The sequence below is a fragment of the Passer domesticus genome, chromosome 21 (assembly GCF_036417665.1).
Source record: "Passer domesticus isolate bPasDom1 chromosome 21, bPasDom1.hap1, whole genome shotgun sequence".
Classification (NCBI taxonomy): Eukaryota; Metazoa; Chordata; class Aves; order Passeriformes; family Passeridae; genus Passer; species Passer domesticus.
The window spans coordinates 7262063-7284629 of record NC_087494.1 but is presented as its reverse complement, the minus strand read 5'-3'; the positions used below and the strand labels follow the sequence as shown (position 1 = coordinate 7284629).

General features: G+C 51.2%; 1 protein-coding gene across 1 annotated transcript; it reads left to right on the top strand.

Annotated features, from left to right (window-relative positions):
* Positions 1–10493: 10493 nt before the first annotated feature.
* LOC135284521 (olfactory receptor 14A16-like) lies at positions 10494–12956 on the top strand. Its single transcript, XM_064396075.1, has 2 exons — positions 10494–11409; positions 12898–12956. The coding sequence occupies exons 1-2, from the start codon at positions 10494–10496 to the stop codon at positions 12954–12956; spliced, it is 975 nt and encodes a 324-aa protein (XP_064252145.1).
* Positions 12957–22567: the final 9611 nt, after the last annotated feature.

The following is a 22567-nucleotide window of genomic DNA, read 5'->3' as shown; positions in this document are numbered from 1 at the left end:
GCTCTTTTCTAACACCAAAACATCACCACTCCACATCCCAGAGTCTGCTAACCACCCCTCCCCCTTCTTCAGTTTCCTCTTTCCTCTCTTCTTGCTTTCTCTTTTTTTTAACTTTTTTTTTTTTCCTTATCTTTTATCATTTTCTTAGTCCATTCTACCATACAATATTGTATCATTTTCTCTTTACTTTTTCCTCTTCTGGTTTCACATTTATTCCACAATTTTAACATTACCCAAAGGGGGCTGTCCTGGGGTATGTCTGGCAAAATGCTCCCTCTTTTTCCGGTACCTTCAGTACCTCTATTTTCCTGCTGGTTTATACCAGCTCCTGGGTTTTTGCTTTGGCATTTACCCATTTTATCCTAACAGGTGTTCCCTCACTCGCCTCGACCACACTTGTTCAGATCTTGGTCCCTTCTTGTCAAGGATTTCTCTAATAAAATGTCCCTTCTACCAGTACCGCCTCCCACCTCTGATTTACTAAAACAAATCCCCCCTAACTATTATCGCATCCCGCCCCCAACCTTTTATATGCAGAAATCCTCCTTCACTCGCTTTGTTCCTTCACCTGTTGCTCCCCTCATGGGGTGGCAAAACCAAGGTTCGAAGAACTCCACAATTGCTTCATAACTAGGTCACATCTCACACACACACCATTCACACTCTTACACGTCTACACCCATTCTTATCCCACCCAACCAAGCGATACTTACAGCCTCCTTTTCTTGCCTGGGTCCTCGTGCACGAGTTATTACAGGTGCATTTACTGCAGTCTACTCAGGGAGCTCAAAATTCTTTGCTCATAACTTACCTTAAAGATTTCCTCTTCCCTGAAAGGTTCCCCAGTCACTCAGGGCCACCTGAGGCAAAAGCCTCCAAAGTGGGGCGCCTCCCTGAGATCAAGAGTCTCCCTCAATGGATTTGGAAATTCCTGCCCAATGCACCAAATTTTGTTATAAATTAGAAGCTTGACGAGGCCAATATTCAAGCAGCAATCAATTTATTAATTAATATGGTAAAGTATGAGCAATACAGCGCTGGCTACAGTGGGGGAAATTTTCCCTCCAACTGCACGCCGATAGTTGGGGCTTACAGATATTTATAGGGTACTCATAAACTTTCTCAGCAGTTTCTGTTCCCAATTTTTACATCATAATTCTATACACTATTGTGATTTAGTTTTTCTCAGGATGTATCCCAGAAAGGAGTATCCCCAGACGGTGGGGTCTGGCTTCTGAAAGAAGTCTCCCAGCTGGTGAGGTCCAGATTCCAGATGCGGGTCCACCTTTTAATTGCAAGCACTATAAATCTCCTAACAGTGATGTCCAGCTTCCCTTGGTCGAAACTATCAATCCGTGAGCTGATGTTCATCTTCCTTTCTCAAGCTGCTTTTCACTGTCTTGTTAAGGTGTTGAGGTAAGCATGTTTCCTTTTTATATATTCTAAAGCTATCATTTCAAAGTTCCTTACAAAAAGCAATATTCTAAAATTATACTTCAAAAGGTTATTATTGCAAAACTCTTTAAGGCTTAGCTACAAGCAGAAAGTTCCTGTCAAACAGCAACATCCTTAAAGCTTTAATTCAAATGCTCCTAAATCAACTGAAGACTTATAAAGGTTAATTGCAAACAAAGGAAAGGTTCAAAGGTCTTCTTCCATGCTTTACTTCCTCAGTTATTTATTAGAATTCATCTTTATATTTGTCCCATGGTGGGTTTCCACACATACCACAATCACAAATACACACATTGCCTGTATGTACCTGACACAAAACACAGCTTTGTATTTCAAAATCTGCAGCTGCCTGAATGCAAAAACTGCAATAGGAGCCTCTCTCCAGGGGGAAATCTCCCCTCCTGTGCCAGCCCCTGGCAAGGCTGCCATTCTCTGCTGCTGCTGCTGCTGCTGGGGCACTCGGGGCTCGGGCTGAGCAGCAAAGGTGACCCTGAGCCAGGAGCTTTCCTTGGCTGCAGCAAAGCCTCGGCACGCAAAGCCCTTCCCAGTGCTGTGCCCTGTTCCAGGAGGGATTGTGCCAGCCGAGCTGACCCGAAATTTCTTCTCCCAGACAGCTTTAGGACACGCACCATGGAGAAGCAAGAGCCCACTCTCAGCTTTGTGCAGTCCTCCAGAAGAATCCTGTGTGTGAAGCAGCCTGGGAACAGGGTTTAGTGTCAGGGGAGGGGAGCTCAGAGCCCTTTTCTGCCCTGTGGGCTGAGGCTCTGCATTTCCAATGGCCCTGCAGCTGCCAAAGGGGCCTTTTTGGCTCAGCTGAGAACAGTTCTGCTGAGAGCCTGTCCTAAACCTGCTTTTCCAGCAAATGTGCCCAATGAATCCTCATTTATTGCAAATCCAGGTCTTCTGTGAGTGCAGGTATGACAGCTGAAGGACGGAACAGCTCTGCTGAGGGGAAGTTCTCTTTTTCTTGTTTGGTTTTTTTCCTTTGGTTTGCTTTTATTCTTTGTTTTGGTTTGGTTTGTTTCTTTTTGTTGGCTTTTGGTTTTTTTTTGGTTTGCGTTGGGTTTTATTTTTGTTGTTGTTTAGGTGACAGGTTATTTGTTTTCATATAGTTTTGTTTGGTTTTTTGTTGGTTTTCTGTAACTGTGTCTGACACTTGTCTGTGGCACTGTGCAGGTGGCCAGGGGGACCTTCCCCGAGCTGTGTGCAGAGGAATCCACATCAGCCCAGGCCGGGCTGGGCAGTGGCCGCTCAGTTCCGTGGACTGGACACGGCTCTGGACGCTTCCCTTGGAGTGTCTGCAGGGAGGGAACGCTGGGGCTGTCACTGCTGGGGTGTCACAGACAGGGGAACGCTGGGGCTGTCACCGCTGGGGTGCCACACACAGGGGAACGCTGGGGCTGTCACTGCTGGGGTGCCACACACAGGGAACGCTGGGGCTGTCACCGCTGGGGTGTCACAGACAGGGGAACGCTGGGGCTGTCACTGCTGGGGTGTCACAGACAGGGGAACGCTGGGGCTGTTACCGCTGGGGTGTCACACACAGGGGAACGCTGGGGCTCTCATTGCTGGGGTGTCACACACAGGGGAACGCTGGGGCTGTCAGCGCTGGGGTGTCACACACAGGGGAACGCTGGGGCTGCCCCGCTCCTGCCCTGTCCCCAACAGCTCTGCCAACACCTTGAGGGGACACAAAGGCTGAGCCAAAGGGTGAGAATTGAAGAAGGGGCTGAGCCGGGAGAGACCCATTGGCATCATCGAGTTACAGAATGACAGAATCACAGAATTGTGGGGTTGGAAGAGACCTTCAAGATCACTGAGTCCAACCCAGCCCTAACAGCACATCAGCAGAACCACGGCCACTGAGTGCCGCATCCAGTCTTTTTTAAGCATATCCAGGGATGGTGACTCTACCACCTGCCCTGGCAAACCAGTCCAATACTTTATCACACTTTCTGAAAAAAACTTTTTAAGAATATTCAATTTATATTTCCCTTGGTTCAGCTTAAAAATGTGTCCTCTGGTTCTGTCAGTTGTTGCCTGGAGAAAGAGACCAACCCCCATCCGACTTCAACCACCTTTCAGGAAATTGTAGATGTAGAGAGTGATAAAGTCACCTCTGAGTCTCCTCCAGGATAAACAACCCCAGCTCCCTCAGTCATTCCTTACAGGATTTGTGTTCAAGACCAGCCTTGTTGCCCTTCTCTGGACACATTCCCACCCCTCCATGTCCTGCCTAAACTGAGGGACCCAGAACTGGACACAGCACTCGAGGTACAGTGCCAGTCCAGGGGAAGAATGCCAAGTACACCAGTGCCAAGTACAGGGGAAGAATGACCTCCCTGCTCCTGCTGGCCACACCATTCCTGATCCAGGCCAGGAGCCATTGGCCTTCTTGGCCACCAGGGCACACTGCTGGCTCATGTTCAGCCGGATGTCGAGCAGTGCCCCCAGGTCCCTTTCTGCCTGGGCACTGTCCAGCCACACCATCCCCAGCCTCTGGCATTGCAGGGGGTTATTGTGGCCAAAATGCAGGACTTGGCATTTGGAATTATTAAACTCCATCTTACTGGACTCTGCCCATCCATCCAACCATTAAGATCTCCCTGCAGAGCCCTCGTACCCTCCAACAGATGGACACACGCTCCCAGCTCAGTGTCATCTGCAGATTTACTAATGAAAGACTCAATCCCCTCATCCATGTTATCAGTAAAAATACTGAACAGAGCTGGCCCAGCACAGGGACAGCCCTGGTGCCTGGCTGCCAGCTGGATGCAGCAGCGCTCACCAGCAGTCTCTGGGCCGGCCATGCAGCCAGTTCTGAACCCAGCACAGAGTGCTCCTGTCCCAGCCCTGGGCTGCAGCTTTTCCAGGAGTGTGCTGTGGCAGACAGTGCCAAAGGCCTTGCTGGAGTCCGAATAGACACATCCACAGCCTTTCCTGCATCCACCAGGAGGGTCACCTGGTCATAAAAGGAGACCAGGTTGGTCAAACTCGACCTACCCCTCCTGAACCCCTGCTGGCTGGCTCTGATACCCTGGCCATGCTGGAAGTGGTGGGTGATGACACTCAGTTTAAACTGTTCCATTTCCTTACTGGGTACTGAGGTCAGGCTGACTGGCCTGTAATTACCAGGGTCCTCCTTCCCACCCTTGTTGTGAATGGATTTCACTTTGGGCAGCTTCCAGTCATCTGGAACCTCCCCAGTGAGCCAGGACTGCTGGTAAATGATGGAGAATGTCTTGGCAAGCTCATCTGCCAGCTCCCTCATCACCCTGGGGTGGATCCCATCTGGGCCCATAAATTTATGAACATCCAAGCATCTCAGCAGTTCTCTGACTGCCACCTCCTGGATAACAGGGGCCCATTCTGCTCCCTGACCACAGAGAACAGTTTTCCTGAGGACAAGCCATTCTTCTCACTAAAAACAGATGCAAAGAATGCTTTAAGCATCTCTGCCTTCTCCTCATCTGCAGTTGTTGAGTTCTCTTATGCATCTAATAAAGAATAAATGTTGGTCTTACACTTTCTTTCATCATTGATAGATTTGTAAATACATTTTTTATTTTCCTTTATAGAAGTTGCCATTTTAATTCAAACTGAGCTTTGGCCTCCCAAATTTTTTTTCTACCTGCTCCAGCAGCTCTCTTAAATACATCCTGAGAGACCTGATCCTCCTTCCAAAGATGATACATCCTGTTTTTTTTCTAAGTTTCTCCAAAACCTCCTTCCCCATCTAGGCTGGGCATTTGCCTCGTCGACTTGTCTTTTGGCATGCAGGGACCATTTGTTCTTCTGCCCTCAAGATCCCTCTTTTGAAGCACACCCATTATTGCTGGCCAGGGCTCTATGTACAAATCACGAATGGAATGGGACTGCTGTGGAAAGCATCTCAAGCTGTTTATTTTCTAGCATCGGTCTCATTACATGGTTATGATTTGTGGAAAGAAAAAAACTCTGCAACTTCGCAAAAGTTGTAAAGCCGGTATGTTTATTTCAGCACTGGACACGTGGGGATCGTTCCCCCTTAAAGGACATGTGTACCCCTGAGAACTCCCAATCCTTTTTTATCTCACTTACTCACGGCCGCGCGTGTCCAAAATCCCCCATTCAGGGCGGCCCCGGCAAGCTCAGTGGCACACGAGCTGCAGCGCTGGGGGCACTCTCCCCTCTCTGTGTGCTGCAGGGAGTGTGCCTGAGGCAATGATGCCTTCTCAGACTCTGGGCTTGCTACGACAGGAGCGATGGAAAGGCAGACTCTGTCTTCTGGGATAAACTGGGTTTATTGAGGAGCAGGGAAGTGGAGGCTCCGAGGAAACCAGAAGGCAAAGACAATCTAACGGAGTAATGGCAACTTATAAAGGGAGGTGGGTACAAAGCCTGCCCTCCAACCAATGGAGTAACAGGGAGGAGTGGGTAAAGGGATACAGACATTATTGTACAACTAAACACAGGTAACCTGGGGAGGGGCCCCAGCCCCTGAGCCAAGCACTCAATGCCCTAAAGAGAAGCTTCTAGATGAAAGGACTGGGTCGTCAAGTGACAGGCAGGGCACCAGGGAGGGACAGAGCAAAGGGATACAATGGCTCTTAGGGCAACCAGGGAGGAGATGGGGAAACTGACAGGGGATTCAGAGGAGGAGGCAACTGAGCAGAAGCACTATTAGCATGAGGGGAGAATAGAATGCACCAATTTACAAAGTACAACTTAAAACAGCTAGAACCAGTTAAAAGCACAACCCAACAGTAAACTGACTGAAAATCTTGTGTTTTGTCTCGTTACATTGTCAGTAAGGAAGAAAAGGTTGTAGAGAGAGGAGAAGTGTTCTGAAAGTTTTGTTCTGATTCTTATTACTCTTTCTTTTAGTTACTATTGATAAAATTTTCTTTATACGCTTTTAAAGTTTTGAGCCCACTTTGCCTTCCACCTACTCCTGTCTCACAGCAGGAAATGTGTAAGTATATCCTAGTGAGTGCACAGATAATTAGCCAACACTGAACCCACCACACTAATTGATGCATTAGCCTAGAATCTCAGTTTGGCAAACCAATACCACTACAGAAACTTTCCTGATGAACTGCACAAGAAAAGAAGAAAATTAAGACAGGGCAATGGTTTCTCAAAACTTGTTTGATCCTAATGAGCCCCGTGGTGCATTTGGAGCTGAGTCCTTGAACCTCAGGGCCTGAGAAGAGATTGCACAAACTTTTCCAGGAGTCAAAGACCAAACTGTCTCAAGGAATTAATGGGTCCCAGTGAGGTCAATCCCCAACACAGGCTCCTCATGGACTCCTTGGAGAAGAGAATTAGAGGGCAGGATGGCACAAAACATAATCTCAGAGACTCAGTGTGGAAAGGAAATTCCAAAGTACCCTAAAAAATGTTAGTATCTCAAGGAATTAATGAGTCTCAATGAGTGTCAGTACAAAGCTCTCAAGGGACTAATTAAAGCAGATAATTGGGGCCATGATTGCACAAACGTTTCACAGAGTCTGTATCAAAAAGGAAACACCAAGTACCTTAAAATAACTGAAGGACCTTGAAGCATTAATGAGCCCCACTGAGTGTTGTTACTGACAAAGGCTCTCCAGGGACTAATTACAGCAGATAATTGGAGGCCATGATTGCACAAACCTCTCAGAGACTCCAAGCCCAAAGCCAAACCCAAAGTCCTTTGAAAAACCTGCAGTCCATGGAAATATTCAGGAGCCCCTAGGGCCATTCCTGAGCAAGGCTCCCTAGGGACTCCTTCCAGCAGATCCTTGAGGCCACTGGGATGTGGGCTAGGGGGGGATGCTGAGGGCAGGACAAGGGGCTGACAGTGCCCAGCCTGGCTGGGGCTGTGCCAGGAGGCCCCAGGGCCTCAGGACAAGGTGTCTCCTCCCAGCCCTTGCTGGCACAGACCCTGCTGTGCCCCAGGCCACCAAGACTTGGCTTCTCTTTGTCCCCACCTGCCATCACTGCCTCCAGTTCTCTGCTCTGCCTGGGGCCTGGGGACACTTTCTCAGTCATGTCCCTCAGTGGGACCCATTAACAGTCCAAGAAACTTTGGAGTTGGATTCTGCCTTGGAGTTCTGGAGAGGTTTCTTCAGCTGCCTCTCAGGGACTGATGTTCAGGGCCTGAGCACAAAGCCCCAGAGGGTCATTAAAGTCCTTGTGCTGTGTCTGTGCTGCTGAGCTGGGCTGGGCTCCTGGCACAGAGGCAGCTCCTGGTAAGCAAGAAGAGCTTCAAAAGCACATTTCTCTTGCTGAGCAGCTCTTCTGCCAGCCCAGCAGGGCTGGGGCACTGCCTGCATCCAGCCCGGGCACAGCCCAGAGGCACAGAGAGCTTCAATCAGTCAGGGCTGGGAAGGTGCTGAGAAGTGCCTGGGGCAGAATCACTGCCAGCCCTTGGCACAGGAACCTCTGGCTGCAGGACAATGCAGCTGCAGCTCCTGGAGTGATCTCCTAAAGCTGGAATATCCCAATGCCTGCAGACTCTGTGAGTACATTCTCTGATTGTCTCTTGTGCAGAGCAGCCAGGGGTGCCCAGGGCTGTCCTGCAGAGCAGGCTCCTGCAGCCCAGGGCGCTGTGCTGGGGCAGGGACTCTGCTGCCTGCCAGGGACAGCTCTCAGCCGGCCCGGGGAGCTGCTCCCAGCGCTGGGGAGAAGCTGTGGGGGGAAGGAGCCACCCTGAGCAGGGCAGGTGCTGCTGCTGCTCCACACCAGCCTGGGCACAGCTCCAGAGGACACTTCCCAAAGAAGGTAAGCCTGGCATTGCTGGAAAGTCAGGAGCTTTCCTGAGAGTTTTTTCAATTTCCTGCTTGGAGAAGGCTGGGAATGTTGGGGTGATGACAAAAAGATTTTTGCATTTTATACATTTTTATATTTATATCTCTGTAAATTACTATTATATAGTTATAAAACTATAATCCTTAGTTTATGATACTCTTTACTAACTGTATTAAACTACTATTATACACTTCTCTAATTATAATACTTAATTAACTCCAGTATGTTTCCTAAGCTTTCTCTTAAATTTTAGAAGAATAAGATCACTGTCTAAATACATTGCTGAAATGCTGTATAGTCTTATTATAAGGAGGAGGGCTTACAGGAAGAACATTTTAGTTTTTTACCAGAATGTGAGCAGTCACAACAAAAAGTGAAGGCAAAGGAGCCCTTGGACCTACTCCAATGGGTTGACCCAGGGGTATGCAACTGGGGCAACTCAATCTGCTATTGGATGTTCCTATTAAATATCCTAATTAATCCACCGTAATAAATTGTTGAAATCAGGGTCCGGGTGTGCCCCATCCCCACTGGAACAACTGGAAGCTTCCAATAAAGGTCTGTTACTACCTTACTGTTCCAACACAGTTGCAGGGGGAGTGTTTCTCTTTTGATTATAGACAAGAGGGGGATGAGGGAGGCAGAACAGGAATTGTAATCCCAGAATGACAGAACATTCTGAGTTTAAAGGGACACACAGGATCACCAAAGGAATGTTTGAACATTTACAGAGACCCCAGAACTGTAACTTTGGCTGGTCAGTCTCTCTGCTGGGAGCCTCCCAAAGGGCCCTCAGCCACTCCTCAGCCCTGGACAGCAGCAGCATCACCTCTGCAGGGCCCAGCAGGGCTCTCCTGAGCTGCCCTTGCCCACCTGCACACAGAGCCTGCCCCAGCCAGGGCCCTGCACACAGGCAGGTTTCTGTAGGGCCGGGGCCAGGGCACACAGGCTGGGATGGGCTCTGTGAGCGCTGGCAGGGACAAGGCTCCTCTCAGCAGGGAATGTCCAGGCCCAGGGAGATGCTCAGGCAAGGAGAGGGGGCTGAGCAGAGCAGTGCTGGGGCAGGAGGGCACTGTTGGTGTGTGGGAGGTGCTGGGCACAGCTGGGCATGGGAACACTGTCCTGAGTGCCCGGCTGTCTCTGCACTGCCCTCTCAGGCACAGCACCACAGCATCTTCTCTTGTTTCTGCCCTGCCCTGATATTGTCACTGTTATCTGCTGCTCTCAGGGAGGCTCTGGCATTTGCAGCAGCTGAGTCAGGCACTGCCCTTGGCATTCCAGCCAGGCAGGGCTGTCCATGGGAATGGGGTGTCCAAGCTTCCCTGGCACCTGTGGGGCTGTGGGCAAAGCAGTCCATGGGAAACGGGAATGAGCTGAGCCCCCTCCCTGAGATCCCATCATGGGCACAGCCGGGGATCTCCTTGCTGTGCCCTTCCAAGCTCTGAGCTGCCCTCCTGGGTGCAAATCTGTGCCAGAGCCTCTGGCAGTTCCCTGAATGTCCCACGGGAAAGGGCAGAGCTGCCACAGCTGAGGAAATGCTGCTGGCTTTGCCAAGGGAGCCGTGAGTGTCCTTAGCACAAGGGAGTGCTGAGACCCTGCCCAGAGACCTTTGGAGAGGGTGAGACATTCAGGGATCCCTCTGCTCTGGGCAGGGTCTGGTTTATGCCAGAGTGAGCCTGGAGTGTGACTGTGCTCTGATTGCAGCCAAAGGTGCAAAGCCAGGGAAGCTGGGAACAAGCCCATCCAGCCCCTCACCTTCCCTCAGCCACAGGGAATCCTTTGCCTCTCCCATCCCTCAGTGGCAAACTCGGAGTGCAGCAGAAATGCTGGGGATTTCTGACTTCAGAGAGCCAGAAATGATGTGTGGGTAGGAAAACAATTCCTTATAGCAACTACTGACATCTATTTCCTTTAGAACTGTGAGTGCAGATGCAACCAAGCCTTTCTGCATTAGGATAGATTTCCCTGACAAATCCTGAATATCCAGCCTTGTCCATCTGCCACATGGCCACAAACTGAGGGCAGTGGGGCAGGGATGGCTCCTCCAGAGCCCCCACGCACAGCCCTGGCTGTTCCTGGCACACTCAGCCAGCACAACTGCAGCTCAGGCAGGGACCTGGGGGAAGGTTTACCCGAGCAGGAACAAGGGTGGGTGAGTCCCAGTGGGAGGGTCTGCAGGGAATGGCACAGGTCAGGCTCAAAGCAGCCTCTCCTGATTTGTCACTGTCCTTTCTCCATGAACAGGTCCCCATGTGCAGCCCCAGCAAATGTCCAACAGCAGCTCCATCAGCCACTTCCTCCTGCTGGCATTGGCAGACACGCGGCAGCTGCAGCTCCTGCACTTCTGCCTCTTGCTGGGCATCTCCCTGGCTGCCCTCCTGGGCAACGGCCTCATCATCAGCGCCGTAGCCTGCGGCCACCACCTGCACACGCCCATGTTCTTCTTCCTGCTCAACCTGGCCCTCAGCGACCTGGGCTCCATCTGCACCACTGTCCCCAAAGCCATGCACAATTCCCTCTGGAACACCACCACCATCTCCTACACAGGATGTGCTGCACAGCTCTTTTTATTTCTGTTCTTCATCTCAGCACAGCTTTCCCTCCTGACCATCATGTGCTATGACCGCTCTGTGTCCATCTGCAAACCCCTGCACTACGGGACCCTCCTGGGCAGCAGAGCTTGTGCCCACATGGCAGCAGCTGCCTGGGCCAGTGCCTTTCTCAATGCTCTGCTGCAAACAGCCAATACATTTTCCCTGTCCCTGTGCCATGGCAATGCTCTGGGCCAGTTCTTCTGTGAAATCCCACAGATCCTCAAGCTGTCGTGCTCCAAATCCTATCTCAGGGAATTTGGACTCATTGCAGTTAGTGTTTGTTTAGGTTTTGGCTGTTTTGTGTTCATTGTTTTCTCCTATGTGCAGATCTTCAGGGCCGTGCTGAGGATCCCCTCTGAGCAGGGACGGCACAAAGCCTTTTCCACCTGCCTCCCTCACCTGGCTGTGCTCTCCCTGTTCCTCAGCACTGGTATATTTGCCTACCTGAAGCCCCCCTCCATGTCCTCCCTATCCCTGGATCTGGCCCTGTCACTTCTGTACTCGGTGGTGCCTCCAGCCCTGAACCCCCTCATCTACAGCCTGAGGAACCAGGAGCTCAAGTCTGCAGTGTGGACACTGATGACTGGATGATTTCAGAAACATTAAACTGCTGGGCAATTTCTGAAAATCGCTTGTAATAAAAGTTGTATTTGATACTTCTCGTTAGTTTAATTTTGGAGATTTGTTTCCTCTGTTTTATTTTTTTCATATTGTCCACAAAACAAAGTCATTGTTTGTATTATTTCTCATTTTGTTTCTCTCCACCTTCCCTCTGGCAACAGACTGTGTCAATGAGGGGCTGTGCTCTTGGTGGCTGTAAAGGAACTAAAGGATCTCCCAGCAAAGGTTTGTGCAGAGATTCCCTTTTGTTGCCTTCTCTGGAGCTGTAGCAGCAATGTCTGTGTGCAGAGCTGGGGGCAGATCAGTGCTGGCACAGCAGCTGTGGTCCTGCTTGCCACACCATTCCTGATCCAGGCCAGGAGCCATTGGCCTCATTGTCCACCTGGGCACACTGCTGCCTCATGTCCAGCCTGCTGTCCATCAGTCCCTGCAGGTCCCTTTCTGCCTGGCTGCTGTCCAGCCACTCTGTCCCCAGCCTGTAGTGCTGCAGGGGTTGTTGTGGCCAAGTGCAGGACCCAGCACTGGGACTTGTTAAACCTCACCTTGTTGGATTTGGGCCCTGGATCCAGCCTGTCCAGGGCCCTGTGCAGAGCCCTCCTACCCTCCAGCAGATCAACACTCACACTCAGCTTCATGTCATCTGCAAAGATGTCCTTGATTCCATGGGGCCCCTTAGTGTCACAACGGCCCTTTGGTTACACCAGGCCCTGCACTGTCACACTGCTCTCCTTGGTTCCATGAGACCATGCTGAGCAGCAATGGTCCCCTTGGTTCCACGGGTCCCCGAAATGCGACAATGCTCTTCTTGTTTCCATGGGGTTTCACAGTGTCCCAATGTTCTCATTGGTGCTGCAGTTTCACAGTGGCCCCTTGTTTCCATGGGGCCCCAGGGTGTAACAATGGCCCCATGGTTGCATGAGGTCCCACACTGTCACCATGGTCTCTGTGGTTCCACAATTCCCCTCAGTGTCACAATGGACTCCTTGTTTCCATGAGGCCACACATTTTCACAGCATTCTTCCAGATCCCTTGAGGCCCCATCATGTCACAGTAGCCCCTTGGTTACACAGGGTCCTGCAGTGTCACAATGTCCCCTTGGTTCCATGAGGCCCCACAGTGTCAGAACAGCCCCTTGGTTCCTCTGGGCTCTGGAGTCTCCCAATGGTCTCCTTGGTTTCTCACTGTCAAAATGGTGAAACCCCTTGGTTCCGCAAGGCCCTGCAGTGTCACAATGGCCTCTGTGGTTCCATGAGGACCCAGAATGTCACGGTGCACTCCCTGGTTCCATTTGGCCCCACAGCACCCCAATGGACCACTGGTTCTATGGGGCTGCACAGTGTCACCATGGTCCTCTTAGTTCCCCAAGGCCCTGAAGTGTCACAATGGTCCCTGGCTTCCCCAGAGTGTCCCAATCATCAGAGAATGACAGAATCAAATTGGCTGGAAAAGACCTTTGGGATCATCAAGTCCAAACAATGCCCTAATACTGCCTTGTCACCCAGACCATGCCACTGAGTGCCACTGGAGAAGGACAGTGACTCCACCACCTCCCCCCTGGCCTGCCCATTCCAATGCCCAATCACCCTTTCTGTGAAGAACTTCCTCCTATTGTCTAGCCTAAACCTCCCCTGGTGCAGCTTAAGGCTGTGTCTTCTTGTCCTGCCCTCCAGCAGATCCATACTCTCACACAGCTTGGTGTCATCTGCAGTTTGTGAATGGTGGACTGGATCCCCTCACCCAGATCATCTGTGAAGATGTTAAACAGTACTGGGCCCAACACAGATCCCGGGGGACAGCACCAGTGCCTGGACACCAGCTGGGTGCAGCACCATCCCCACCACTCTCTGGGCCCAGCCTCCAGCCAGCTCTTAAATCTCCCAGTGAGGAGGGAACCTGCCCAAGCCGTGGGCTGCAGCTTTTCCAGGGAATGCTGTCAGAGACAGTGTCAAAGGCTTTGCTGAATTCCAGATAGACACATCCACAGCCTTTCCCACATCCACCAGTGAGTCAGCTGGTCATAAAAGGAGAGACCAGGTTGGCCAGGCAGGACCTGCCCCTCCTAAATCCACACTGGCTGGCTCTGATCCCTCAGCCATCCTGTGGGTGCCCTGTGGTGGCTCTCAAGGTGATCTATTCCATAACCTTGCCGGGCACCCAGGTCGGGCTGACAGGCCTGGAGTTCCCCAGATCCTCCTTCCAGCCCTTCTTGGGCATGGGCTCACACTGCCACCTCCAATCCTCTGGGACCTCCCCAGTGAGCCAGGACTGATGGTAAATGATGGAGAGCAGCTTGGGGAGCTCATCCACCAGCTCCCTCATCCCCCCGGGATGGATCCCATCCCATCCCATCCCATCCCATCCCATCCCATCCCATCCCATCCCATCCCATCCCATTCACCTGTGAGCATCTGAGTGGCTCAGCAGGTCCCCAGCTGCTTCCTTATGGATTCCAGGGGCTGTTCTGCTTCCTGTGCCCATCTACCAGCTCAGGAGAACACTTGTCCTGAGGACAACCTGTCCTAATATTGAAAATGGAGACAAACAAGGTGTTAAGTAGCTTAGCCTTTTCCTCATCTTTTGTTAATATATTCTCCACTATACCAAAAAAACCAGTAGAGATTCTCCTTATCCCATGTTTTGCTATTAATTTTTTAATAAAAGCTTTTTTTTTTTTTACAGAAGCTGCCAAGTTAAGTTTAAATTGAGCTTCCACCTCTCAACTTTTCTGTCTATATAACCTAACAACATCCTTAATCACTTCCTGAGCTGCTGCTCCACCAGGCCAGTCATTTTCCTCATTACCTCATCTTTTGCCACACTGGCACAGGCTGCTCCTTCCTCCTTCCTCCTTCAAATTACTTTCTTGAAATGTGTCCATCCTTCCTGGACCCCTTTGTTTTTAAGGGCTGTTTCCCTTAAAAAAATCAGTACCTGACTTGGTAGTCCCCAAATCAGCCTCCTAAAGAGGCCAAAGTCTGCCCTTTCTAATTCCTGGGTAGAGGTTTTTTTCATGTCCCTCCTCCTTTAAAAGAACATTGAAAACTTGATTATTTCATGGTCACTGTGCCCCAGGAAGCCTCCGACTCCCACATCTGCCACCAGCCCTTCTCTGTTTGTAAACAGCAGGAGACAGAGCTTTCCTTGGCAGTGGGAGTGTTACAAAAAATTTGGTAAAATAGAAAACGCCTTAACCCCAATGTAGCATTAAGAAGCAGCATTCTTTATTCAGCCAGATGCACAGGGGAGAGCTCCTCACAAAGCTGTGCAGGCTGAGTACAGCAAAGTTTCTGTTTATTTTCTGTATTTTGCACACATATTCATTGATTGTCCTGGACTAAACACACATATGATAATCATTTCCCCAAAATCATTAACATATTTCCCCTCCCCTTTACCCACACGTTCCTCTGTCCTGGGAGTCTCTCTGGTGGTCCCTGGTGGTCGTGGACCCCAATGTTCCAGTGGGTTTGGCTGAGCTGGCAGGACACTGAGGCTGGTGAACTTCCAGTTCCCCTTCTCACACAACGGGCATTGTGTGGTTTCCATAGGTCTGGGGTTTTGGGGAACAAGCTCCAGGTGTGAGCTCACCTGGTGTAGACAATTGATCATCTGGTAACACGAGGTCACAGAGTGGGCTATGACATCACAGAGTGGGTTATGTGAGGTCATCGAGCAGCTATGACTTCATAGACTGCCTCTGTGACATCACAGCACTAGCTGTGACATCACAGGGCAGAGGTCTGACATCAGAGAACAGACTGTGACATCACAGAGCAGGCTGTGACATCCCAGACAGGCTGTGTGACATTAGAGAATGGGCTGTGACATCCCAGAGCAGGCTGTGACATCCCAGACAGGCTGTGTGACATCCCAGGAGGGCTGTGCGAGGTAACTGGGTTGCTGACTCTGCCCCAGCTCCCCCTCACAGTTTCTCCCAACAACTCCAATGCTGTTCATGCCCAGCAGGGTTGTCCCCCCACCCCCCAGCCCCACTTCAAATGGAGCCACAGCCTCCAGCAAAGGATATTTCACAGGATCCAGCAAAGAGACTAACTGACCACCAGGCACAAACCCGATGAGTTGTGGTTCCCACTGCAGGGGCACTTGGACCTTGGCTCTGCACAGGAGAGCTCTTCATCCCCTTTCTCTCTTTTCCTCCCTGTGGGCATGGAGGGAACTCCTGACTTCAGCCTGTGACTTGTGTGTGCAAAGAGCAAATCTGGGCAGAATTGGGGCAGGGAGGGTTTGGGGGGACCTTGGGATCTGTGCTGGGCACAGAAGGTGTTCTCCATTGCTCTGAGACTGTCAGCTGTGGGAAGTGGATTTAATACCCAGCAGAGGAATGACTTTTGCATTTGATGGAGCTGTGCCTTCCCTTGGCTTTGTTGGCTGACAATCAATGAACATCCCTCTGTGTCTCAGGCAGCTCCTTCTCCAAGGAAAGCAGGTGGGAGTTGGAGCCAAGGAGCTGAAAGCTGCAGGTGCAGCCTGGGCTGGAGGGAGCTGAGATTTGCACAAGGCTGCTCTGAGTGCCAGGGCTTGGATGGGGGAAATGGTGGGGTGGGGGTAGGGACAGAGTCTGATTGATTGTCAGCCATGAAATGTCTTGATTTTCATGTCTATTCAGACTGCATGAGGAAGTACTTGGATTCAATGTCAATTGGAAATTGCACATATCAATTTATGAACAGGAAAAAAAACAGCAACTAAGCCGGACCTAAAAACTGTTTTCTCCTTGTCTTTTTTAATAGAATACATTCAGTTTGAATACACTCCTGGAATTTGTCTAATTAACCACAAAAGATTTGAAAACTTAAATCAAATTATCCCCAGAGGCTTGGCTTGTTGAGGGGTTCTCATTGTTAATGAGCCCTGGGACACTGAATTCCTGCAGTGAAGAGCTGCAGGCTGAACAAGCCTCTGGAGCAGTGAAATCCAGCAGCAGCCTCGAAGTTGCTGAGGATGTCAGCAGCCCCCACTGAGGCCATCCCTGCCCAGAGACCGTGGGGGAATGGGCAGACAAGGAGAGCGTCCCTGGGGCTGGGCCAGCAGAACTCAGAGGCAGCAGCGGCTCCAGCTGGGCAATGGAGTGTGGAATGTGGCTGGGAAAGCCCTGCCTGGGCTGTGCCAAGCAGGACACACAAGCCCTGCCTCACATCCCCCAAACACCTCTCTCAAGGAGGCATTTAAAAGGAATTATAATTGTTTGTATCCTCTGAGTTGGATGTACTGGTGAAATACTGACAAGATCCTCAAGAGGTCAAAACAACAAAACTGATTTTACTGGTAACTTTAGAAAATTAGAGAAACTTGACTAAAGGTTTAATACTACATTCCATGAACAAAAAACACTTCTTTAAGCCTGAAATTTGCCCATCCAACTTCACAAACTCTTAGCATATTCAATTTTAATTTACTCAAAATTTGCAAGAGGAGGGAATTAGAAGAAGTCAGAAAAAAGAGATAAAGACAAAAAAGATACAGAGAAGCACACACAGAGCTACCAACTCCTGGATTCCAGCAGTGTTCAGATGGAAATTCCAAGAGGAGGTAGGGTCAACATGTGACATTGCCTCATGGTCAGCCTTCAATACCCCTTGGTCTTCCTGGGCCCTTCCCCCAGGTGGGACTTGGGCTCATTTGGTCACTCAGGAGCTGGGCTGTGGCTCCAGAGGTGGCTGTGGAGCATTGCCTGTGCTGTGCCAGGGACTGGCAGCCACTGCTGGGCTGGGATAGAGGCTCTGGGGGGATTGGGGTTGCAGGGCAGGGCAGGGCAGTGCTGGGGTTCCAGGGCAGGGCAAGGCTGCACCTGCTCCTTCCTCCCCCACACACAAAATGTTTCTTGCTAACAATCTTCTCCTGTCTGTCACAGTAGGGAATGTTGGAGGTGAAATCCCAGTTCTGGCCATGGGCACCTGGAAAAGAAGGAGAGGTCTTTTCCATAGGAAGGAAAGGGCAGAGCCCCAGTGTTTGGAAGTCAGGTGAGAGTCTCACTAGGCGAGCCAGACTTGTCAGGAATGGCAGATTTTGTTTGGGAGCAGTCTTTGAATTTAGGGAATTTTGGAGGTGGAAGCCAAATCTCAGCCATGGGTGTCTGGAGAAGCAGGACAGTTCTTTCCACAAGAAGAAAAGCATGGACCCTTCCCCAGAGATTTGGGGACTGATGAGAGGTGACCCTCATTAAACCGCTGTCAGCCAGTCTTGTCCTGGCAATATTGCTATGGAAATAATCCCTGGATATAAGGAAATCTGGAGATGAAATCCCAATTCTGGCCATGGGTGCCTGCAGGTGAAGGAGAGATCTTTTCCATATGAAACAAAGTATGGAGCACCAGTGTTTCAACAGCAGATGAGAAGAGACCTTCAACATGCCATGGTCATTTGGACAAGTCAGGCAGTCCACGGAAGGCCAAACCAGCCAGACCTGTTCTGTGTTGCCGTGGTTTTAAGCAGCCATGCAGTATCACCATGGTCCCCTTGGTTCCATGAGGTCCAGGAGTGTCACAATGGTGCTTTGATTCAATGGGGTCACACAATGTCACAATGGCACCTTTGGTTCCAGAAGGCCCCACTGTGTCACAATGGTCCCAATGATTCCATGAGGCCTTGCAGTGTCACAATGGTCTCCGTCATTCCCCAGGCCCCACAATGACATGTGACTCCTCTGTTCCATGAGCCCTGCAATGTCACAATGGACCTTTGGACCATGGGGTTTTGCAGTGTCACAATGGTCTCCTTTGGCTCCACAGTGTCACAATGGACCACTGATGACACCAGGCCCCACAATGTCCAATGGACCTTTGGTTCCATGCAGCCCTGCAATGTCACAAAGGCCTCTTGTTTTCACAAGGCCCCACAGCATCACAATGGTTTTCTTGGTTCTGTGGGGAACCCCAGGGTCACAATGGTCTCACTGGTTCCATGAGGCCTCTCAGAGTCACAATGCTTTGCTTATGCCATGGGGCCTCATAGTGTCACAATGGTCTCCATGATCCCATGACTCCATTGTGTGTCACAATGGCCCCTTGGTTCCATGAGACTGTGAAGTCTCTTAATGGTCTCTCCATTGTAACATGAGGCCTTGCAATGTCACAATGGACCTTTGGCACTATAGGGCCCCACAGTGTCACAATGGTCCCTTGGTGTCACAGGGCCCCACAGTGTCACCACGGTCCCTTGCTTCCATGGGCCCTGTGCTGCTGCATTCCCCCCTCCCCTTCTCAGGCTGCCCTGCCAGCTCAGAAATGCTCCTTGGGCCTCGGCCTTGGCCAACAGCCCCTGGGCTCAGCTCTTCTGCAGCTCAGCACAAACACTGTCTGCTCCAGGCACTGCTGTGCCCAACCAGCTCCTGGTCGCTGTAGGAGCAGCCCTGGGAATGGTTTTGTTCCCTCAGTGGTACAACATCCCTGTTCTCACAGTGCCAAAGAAAGCTGTTGATGCCAAGTGCGGCCAGGATGAACCATTGCTGTGACTGCAGCCCCTCTCTTGGGGCCCTACAAACAGTGCTGCAAAAGGAGCCCCTTGGAGCTCTCCTGGGCCAGCGACTCCCTCTGAGTGGGGCCTCTCCCAGCCGGGAACTCTCCCGTTTGCTGCGCTCAGGGATTCCCGAACTACGAGGGAGCCTGGGCCGATCCCCCCACTCCTCCAGGCTCAACCCTTCACCCGCTGGGGAGATGCCAAAGGATCCACAGGGAGAATGTCCTGCCCTCAGGGGAATTTCTCAGAGGTGCCTTGCACTGACTCTTTGTGTCTGTGTGCACACAGGAGTGCCTGTGCTGGGGAAATGTGGCACAAATGCTGCTCTCGGAGGGGTTGGAGTGCTTTGGATAGCTGAGTCAGTCAGGCCTGTAAGTCAGGTTAAGTCACAAGGTCTAAAAGAATTTAAATGCTGCTAAGAGTTGTTCTTTTGCTAAGTTTAATATAAGTTATAAAGTAAGTTAAATACTGTTAAGTGTTATTCCTCTTTTAAATTGCTAAGTCAGAGGTTTTAAGTTAGGTTAAATACTGTTAAGCTGTGTTCTTTTGCTAAATTGTGAAGTTGACAGTGTCAGTTTAGGTAAAAATATAAGTTATGTCCTGTTAAGTTTGAGCTCTGTTCAGCTTTTAGGCCGTATTTCTTTTATGCTTGCCCTCACTGTCCTGTTGTCACACACACACACATAAGGAGAGTTCTCTGTTCATTTCTGGTTTGATTGCCTGGATTTTGTCTGGTTTTGTTGTTGGTTTGTTTCTTTGTTGTGTCTGAAGTGTCCAGTCAAGAGTTTCTCTTCCGAAGGAACTTTGTGGTGCTGTTGCTTACCACTAACTGTGGTCGTTGCTGATCCCTTGCTGGGGATTTTTTCAGTGCTCTCAAGCCCTCGTTCATAACAGGGTGAAGGAGCCCTGGCCCAGGCTCTGTCCCTGGGGGACACGGGGATGCTGCCGGGGGGTCCCTGTCCCCCTGTCCCACCCCCCAGGGCCCCGGCCCCCCGTCCCCGTGTCAGGCTCTGGGGTCGATCTCATGGAACATCCTCTGGGGGAGGCTGCGGCGCCAGGGGCGGGGGGACCCGGGGGGACAGGGGACCCCTCTGTGCACGAGCAGGGTTGGACTGCTCTGGGGGAACTGTGAGGGGGCTGGGGCAGAGTGACCTCCCCAGTGACCTCACACAGCCCCTGTGATGTCACCCAGCCCCTGTGATGGCACACAGCCCATTTGTGATGCCACAGCCCTCATTATGATGTCACAGTTAATCTTGTGATATTACACATCCTCCCCTGGGATGTCACACAGCCATTCTGTGATGTCACAACCCCTGTGTGATGTCACACAGGTGCCCTGTGATGGCAGAATCCATTCTATGATGTCACAAAGCCTACTCTATGATGTCATAGGCAACTCTGTGATGACACACTACTGCTCTGTGATGTCACAGGCTGCTCTGTGATGTCACAAAGCCCCTTCATGATATCACAAGGGCCAGTGCTAGAATATCACTCTGTGATACCATAAAGCTGCTCTGTGATGTCACAGAAAATTTGGTGATGTCACAAAGTCACCATGTGATGTCACAGTCTGTTCTGTAATGTCACATCTGGCTCTATGATGCTACTTAGTCACCTAGTGATGTCACAACCCACTCTCTGATGTCACAGAGCCACCTTCCATGACGACAGAGTGTGCTCCATGGCCTCACACCCTACTCTATGACATTACAGACAGCTCTGTGATGTCACAACCCCCTCAGTGATGTCAAAAAACCCTCTCTGTGATACCATACTGCCACTCTGTAATGTCACAGCACACACTTTCACCTCACAGCCTGCTCTATGATGTCATACAGCCATGCCATGATGTCACCGCCTGCTCTGTGATGTCACAGAATCCCCTCTATGATGCTGTAGTTGCTCAGTGACCTCACACAACAAACTCTGTGATGTCACAGCCCAACCTGTGACCTCACACAGCCCACTCTGTGCTGTCACACAGCCCCTTGCTGACATCACAGCTGCTCTGTGCCTCCATGACACAGCCACAGAGGTGCCGCTGTGACACAGCCCCCTCTGGGACATCCCCCAGCCTCTGCCAGTGCTGAGCCCCTGTCAGCTCTGTCTGTGCCCTGCTGCTGTCCCTGAGCTGCCCTGGCAATGCCCCAGCCCTGCTGGGCTGTGCACAGGAGCTGTTCCTGGCCAGAGCTGTCTCTCTGCAGCGCTGCCCTTGCCAGGAGCTGCCTCTGGGCCAGGAGCCTGGCCCAGCTCAGCAGCACAAACACAGCAGCAGGACTTTAATGACCCTCTGGGGCTTGGGTGCTCTTTGCATCAGACTCAGTCCCTCAGAGTGTGCTCAGAGAACTTCTCAGGGACTCAAAAAGAGAGTGAAACACAGAAGTTTCTCATACTTTAAACCGATCCTTCTGAGGGACAGGACTGAGAAAGTGTCCCCAGGTTGAAGCCAGAGAACAACACTGGAGGCGGTGATGACAGGTGGGGAGAAGCGAGGAAAAGATGTCCGTGATGCTGAGCAAACCGGCTCCTCTGTCCCTGCAGGCTGTCGTCATCCCCCGGCTGCCCCACCTGGCTGGCCTCTTCCTTTGCTGACAGCTCTGCCTCTGCCTGCCTCTGCCTGCCCACACAAAGCCTTGGGCTGCTCCAGGCGCCTTCTGGGGGATGTGTTGCACCACAGCCCTGGCCTGGCAGGGAAATTCCTTTCTCCCACTGTCCAGTCTGGGCCTCCCCAGCTACCCTTACCACAATTATTTCTTCTTCAGGCTCATTCCCACTATGAAGAAAAGCTCCAGTCTCTCTGAAACCACCCTTCACTCCCTCCCGGAATACACTTGTTCTGTCCTCAGTCTCCTGCCATTGAGCCCAGAGCCTGTAGCCTCCTCCCGCTGGTTATGTGATGAGGCCTCCAAACCCCATCTTGGGAGATTTTTGGGTCCTCTCCAAGGTCTGTGAAAATAGAAGAATAGTGGTCGAAATGATATTCTCCCAAATCTTGCAGTGACAGAACAAGGGTCAATATCTTTCAACTGAATGAGGGTGGATTTACATTTGTTAGAAGGAGGAAATATTCTACAAGGATGAGAGTGCACCAAACTGCAACTGTGTTCTTCCACAGAATTGGATTCCCCATCTCGGGAATGCTCCAAGATCAGGAGCTTTGTGCAACCTGACCCAGTGAAACCCTGTCCCCTCCCCAAGGACAGAATTCCTGTTGTGTGGGTTCTCTGATGTGCTGGGTGCCCTCACACCGCTTCTGGCCAGAATGTCTGCTGAGGGCAGCCAAGCTGCTGCAGGGGCAGTGACCTCACAGCCATCACCATGGCAGCCCTGTCCCCTGGGCCTGGCTCTGCCCTTTCCTCTGCCCCTGCCTTGTCTCTGCTGGCATGAAGAATTTTGTCATTCATATCTTGTCCCCAAGGTGCTGGGGCCAATGGCTTCCCAGGCAGGGTCCTGGAGCAGAAGTGGCTTTTCAGAGCCCAGGCAGAAATGAGCCCTGAGGCAGCAGCTCTGCAGTGCTGGCCACCAGGCCGGGCTGCCAAGGGAGGCTTCTGGCCATGCCCTGCAAGCAGCTGCTGCTGCCAAGGTGCCTTTGGTGCCTCAGGCTCTGCCTGGCACAGCTCCCAGCACGGCACTCTGCCCTTGTG